Consider the following 6,000-nt stretch of genomic DNA (forward strand, 5'->3'; position numbering starts at 1 on the left):
TGACTAGAATAAACATGATCATATGACTCCACCACTAATTAAAGTGAGTTGGATGACTAATGAATAAGAAAAGAGAAAAAAAAAACTATGGATTCAATCTTGTCTACTAACAAAACTAATATTTTAATAAATTAATATTTGTTGATTAAAAAATACACTAAATGCATATTTGATATTACTACAATGCACCATTTAACTTATTTGATCCATTACAAAAAAAAAAAATTAAATCCAATATAACTTAACTACCAAAACAATCTAATTTGACTTTATTTTGGTCCCTTTAATAAATTTGATCCATGAAATTTTTTTTTATCCATAAGAATTAAAATTGTAAGAGCACATTGGTCGGATAATACGAAGCTAAAATTATTAATGCGTTTAGTTTTTGAAATAAAAAATAGCCCCTTTCTAGGTGATGAAAATGGAACATTTTGCCTAAAACACACATTAATCTAATTTACTTCCTCAAACTATAAAATGACTTGAAATATCTAAACCCCCTCTTAATATCCAAAACTAATTAGGGCCACATCACATTTTTAGGCCCAAATAAATATCATGAAGGCAGTTGCTTGGGGCATCTAGCATTTTTGCTGGGGCACCCAGCAACGTGGGAGAAAAGGCGAAAATGTCCGTCACCCTTTAATATAAAAGCGGCACAGTGACTCATCCGTACGAGTCACTATTCATTTTCGATTCTTCTTCCTCCAAGAGAAAGCTTGTTCTTCCGAGAATCTTCTTCCTCTTCTCGCTTCATTTTTGAGAATCTGTGGCCTCTTTTCGCTTCATTTCCGCACTTCCTCCTCTTCTCTTGCAAATTCTTCCTCGTTGTTGCGGCCTCTTCTTCTCCCATCTTCAAGGTTAGTGAATCTTCTTCCTCCTCTGGTGCTTGTTCTTCCTTGCCGTTAGATATCGTGTATTGTGTATTGTTTTGTGTTTTGGTTTGCATTGGTGTTGCTTGTTTTGTGTTTTGTGTATTGTTGTGTGTATTGTTCTTCTTGCCTACCATGCTTCCTCCTTGCCATGCTTCTCTGCTCCATGGTTTTTTTTGTGAAAAAGCCATACGGATCGCCAATTCGTATGAGTTTTTTTTTAAATGATTTTAATTATAAAAAAATAAGAAAAATGACAAATATTTATACTGATTTTAGTTTGTTTATTATTGATTTTATGAATGATTTATTTATTATTCAGTTTATCTAAGAAATGTTAGCAGGATTAGATTACAATTTATATTATTAGATTTTTAAAACAAACATTAGATTTGAGAAAGAAAATTCGGATTAGAAACAAGAAAATGTTAGTAGAACAAAAATACTAAAATATTATTTTATCAAATATATTTTAGAATGTCACGCTTTCATCCGTCGTCATCATGTTGGACCAGCCTCAACGAGGAACTGGAGCAGCTTCTTGCGAATGTGCCCAGTAAGAATTAACATATAGTTACTTGAATGTTAATTTTGTTAATTGCTTGAATGTTAATTATGTCAGAATTAACAATTGAAGAGCACGAAGAATTGAGGAAAATGGCAAACATGATGCAGAATGTCGCAGGTCTACCTGAGACTTATTTTCAGACTGTTCACGCTAGGGACCAGGTCATGTTCATTTTGATTTAATTAACATATGATTTTTCTGTTATTTCGTGTAACTAACCATCCTTATTTTGTGATATAAATTGTAGATTTTCAGTGAAGTTAGTAAGGTATATGGTGTCAGGTGGAAGGACGTACTTGACGGTGTATGACATTTGATTGACAAAGACGAAAATTATCATAATGTTGTCTACAATAATGATTTGGACCAACCAACCATTGTAGCAGGGTGGACATCACTACGAGATTTTTACTAACAGACCAGATATCATCTAGTATCCTTAACTCATTATGGTAAGAGTGCATTTTTTCTTACCATATTCAAGACCAGTTGTCTGCCCAGTTCGTTCCCAAGATAACACTCTTTATACCATCAAGTGCCAGGTTCTGTAACCTTCAAGGCTTATCTCGCTGAGCAGAAAGTTACCTCTAACAGTTGGTAAGCAACTTATTAATTTAGTTGTCAACATTTCTTTATTTTTCAAGTTTTAAATTTCATTACATAAATTGCTGACATAACACTATTCTTAATATTAGGACGTTCCAAGCAGCATGCATTATTTTCTTAAAGACAAAGATTGAACTCATTTGCACTTGGAGAACGTTGCAGAATGACGGCTTGTGTTCAATCATTGGAGGAAGACACTTAAAATTTGAGCTAGATGAAAACATTTATGCAAAACTTTGTCTTTGAAAGCTAACATGGAAATCATTTTTGAATTCATTGATCTCACCCTTAACTGTGTGTTGTATTGGCCATGTTTATAAACATTTTAGGATTTCCAACAGAACATTTTAATTATTATGAATAATATATTTATATAATAATTGCCTTATAATAATTGTTTTATCATGTGTTGATTCTAAATTTTTTTGCAACTTATATATAATAGTTTTTTGTAATGTTTAATATTATCCCATTATTTTTGAAAAAATTTGATCATGTTTTTGAAATAAATTATTTTTAATTAATGACTAAATTAAATTTTATCATTGCTAAATTTAACCAATTAGTAAATTAAAATTAATAACTAAATTTAAGCAATAACTGGATTAAAATTAATCATTAAAATATTATGTGAATTCATTTGTTTTATCATTGCAAAATTTTTGTTATTCTTATTAAAAAAAATTGTAAACTGTATAAAAAAAGGTCGGTATAAAAAAAAGGTTGACGTACACACGGATGGCCAATCCGTACGTACGTCAACTTTTTTGGCACTCCTCTCATTTTTTGATGGCGAAGACCAACAAAAATCACCATATACTCCTTAAAAATTCACGTACACCACCGGAGACCAAATAAACTTTCAAAATGCCCTTAACGAAAGCAACTTACACTAAATTATGGAAAATTTGTGAAAAAAAATGACTTTGCAAAAATAAAAAAAATATAGTTGTTATTTGTAATCGAAAATACCATAAGGATATTTTTGACATTTTAGAAAGTTATTGGGTGCCCAAGCAAAAATGCTAGGTGCCCAAGTTCCTATCATTTAAAAATAATTTTTTTAGTCCTTATAATTTATATTTTAATTTTAGTCTCTACAATTTAAAAGTAATTTTTTTAATCCTTATAATTTGTATTTTAATTTTCTTTTAGTCCCTATAATTTAAAAATAATCTTTTTAATCCTTATAATTTATATTTTAATTATCTTTTAATTATTATTTAAAAAATATATAAAAATTAACTACAAATTAATTATAAATTATAAATTATCTTATAATAAACTAATTACAAATTACTTGTTAATATTTTTATAATTAATTATAATTAATAATATTATTCATATTTAAATGATAAAAACTAAAAAAAATTAAAATATATAATATAAGGACTAAAGAAATCACTTTTAAACTAAAAAGATTAAAAAAAATTAAAATATAAATTATAAGAACTAAAAAAATCACTTTTAAATTACAGAAATTAAAAAAAATCAAAAAATAAAATATAAATACTAAAAAAATCACTTTAAAACTATAAGAATTAAAAAGTACAAATAATAAAAATATAAGGACCAAACAAGTAATTCATCCTTAAAGAAATAAAAGTTGTTAAAATGCTCGGTAGCAGATTTGTATTCGGTTCATTAAAAACTGACGCGGGGAAAATGTATATCGTTCGGTCTCCATGCAAATGGCTCAAATCAAAGCCATGCATGATTTGCAAACCAATTACATATCAAACTGATATATAGGCACATTTTACCAGGCGTAACAACAATATAAATGAATGCACCTAATCCAAATCAGTTTGTGGCCAAAGCTTTCTGCTTCGATTTGGTTGCTTTTACACAACAGAACTGGAATGGAGTTATGGAAGGTGAGGGGTAGTTCGTAATGGACCTTGGGTAGCAAATAAACTCAATCAAATCAGGATTCAGAAACACTGTTATTGCATAATGATGAAATTATTTAGCACAAATTATTGTGTACCAATAGCAAATTAGAATTCTCTACAGTCTCATTTTTCAGGATCAAAAATGCAAGTAAACGAACTGCATTCAAAATAATAACAATAATAAATTAACAGTTTTCCATTGGAAGAAGTTAAACAGAAATTAATCTTGTGTAGCAGCTCCTTGGTTGAGCTCGGCAAACCTCATGCCAACCCGCATAGAATGCTTGAGAAATTTCTCTGCACATCTTCGAACACAGGTTTCCTCTTGCTTTTGCAGGGATTTATGCTTAAATGTGTCAACACAATCATTAAAGCATCTCTCAACCAGTGAATTATACATTCTCAGACTGCAATGAAACATAAATCTTAATCAGGATCCCATCTTATACCAAGCAAAAGCTCAACTAAACAAGCAATTGCTATGTCAAGGTTGACAATGTTACCCCTCATCAAGCAACAAACAATCATCCCTACTACGTTGTGGTCCAAAACATTTACATTTCAATATTTCAGAAAAAATAAACAGAAAAAATCTAAAAATTCACAATCTGTTTTTCTCTTGTTGAAGGGAAGTTTAAGTTGAGTCCCGATGACTCATTAGGGCCAAGGCAAGTCTGTGGACTTAATGAGAGCTTACAAAAAGGAATTTACAAATGACTCACCAACAAGATCCTCACATTCGCGGCAGGACTCAAACTCCCATCCTTGTGGGAGTATAAGCCTGATTCTTACAACCTGGATCAACCTTTTGTTGATTTTAAAATATAATCCAGAGCCGCAATTTCAGCTGCAACATCAATGTTTTTGGGCTCAATGTAGCTTCATTTATGCAAAATTTACTGCAATGTCAAATATCACAGCAGAACAACGCCCTCGGTTTAAAACCTAGCAGCATACAGGTATTTTATATGTTCAATCATTCTCGTTTCTCAAAAAAAAAAAAAAAAGCAAAATGGAGACCAATAAAGGGGTTAATTTGATTGAATGGAACTTATTTCTAACCATCTTATCATCGGTAAGCTTCTCTTATAACAAAATGTCGTTCCCAAAACGTCCAGAAGCAACATTCAGATGTTGCACTGGTTTTAAGGAGAACTTCACAATATGGGCTTCATAGAAAGAGAACACAGATATTTCAAACAACAGAGCTGCCCATAACTTACAAAGTAGTATGAAGCCCCGAAATCTAAAAGGGAGTCAACAGTCAACGATTCAACACACACACGCTCACACGATAACAAAATTGCAGATTTTGAAAGCGCAAAACGGATAAATGTAGCAACATAGAGGCTTAAGGAGGGAAAAGATTAGAACCTGTCACGGATTTGGAGCTGATCGATCATGACAGTCATTCTTTGCTTATCAGCCTCAGGGAGCGAATCCAAATCCGCTAGCATGCTCTTGTCCATGTTTGATCCACCGATTGGTCACCGTCGACGAGGGTTTTGCCAGAGAGTATGAAATGAAGGAAGAAACTGCGATATGCGGTAGAAACCAAACCCTAACTCGGAAGTGGAACAAGATGGTATATATAGGTCACACCACCAGTTGCCACTTAACCTATTTATTCAGGGTTTCAGATTTAAACTAAACGAGTCGTTGCACGTGTGTCTATGTTTGTATTTTTGCCCTTCTGTATCCTTTTCAAATAAAAATAAAAATATAATAAAAAGAGAAAAAAAATGTTATGTGATTATACAATCAACTAACCATATTTTATTATATATGATAAATTTATTAATTTTTAAAATAATTTTCTTAAAATAATTTAAATAATAATTTATAATTATAACCATAATAATAATTTGATTGTTTTTCAACTAAAATAATTTGATTTTAAACCTTTTATTATTTAATTTTATTTTCATATTAAACTGAGACCTTGATGCTGATTTCAATTAATTATCTGATTTAAATTTATAATTCTCACATTTTTTTAATATAAAATATTATTTTATAATATCTTAGCTTTTTTGATATTCGAAAGTAAATAAAC

At 30.4% G+C, this 6,000-nt stretch overlaps 1 protein-coding gene across 1 annotated transcript; it reads right to left on the minus strand.

Annotated features, from left to right (window-relative positions):
* Positions 1 to 3,957: 3,957 nt before the first annotated feature.
* LOC100500613 (uncharacterized) lies at positions 3,958 to 5,519 on the minus strand. Its single transcript, NM_001249885.2, has 2 exons — positions 5,319 to 5,519; positions 3,958 to 4,351 (listed from the first exon to the last, which is right to left on the minus strand). Exons 1-2 carry the CDS (start codon positions 5,411 to 5,413, stop codon positions 4,165 to 4,167), a joined length of 282 nt encoding a protein of 93 aa, NP_001236814.1. The 5' UTR covers positions 5,414 to 5,519; the 3' UTR covers positions 3,958 to 4,164.
* Positions 5,520 to 6,000: the final 481 nt, after the last annotated feature.

The sequence above is a fragment of the Glycine max genome, chromosome 12, assembly GCF_000004515.6.
Source record: "Glycine max cultivar Williams 82 chromosome 12, Glycine_max_v4.0, whole genome shotgun sequence".
NCBI classification, from domain to species: domain Eukaryota; kingdom Viridiplantae; phylum Streptophyta; class Magnoliopsida; order Fabales; family Fabaceae; genus Glycine; species Glycine max.

Excerpts from the sequence above, each read along its gene's own strand:
- LOC100500613 (NM_001249885.2), bottom strand. The coding sequence starts at position 5,413 with ATGGACAAGAGCATGCTAGCGGATTTGGATTCGCTCCCTGAGGCTGAT. Across the intron at positions 4,352-5,318 it reads CAGCTCCAAATCCGTGACAG|TCTGAGAATGTATAATTCAC; the intron begins GTTCTAATCTTT and ends GTTTCATTGCAG.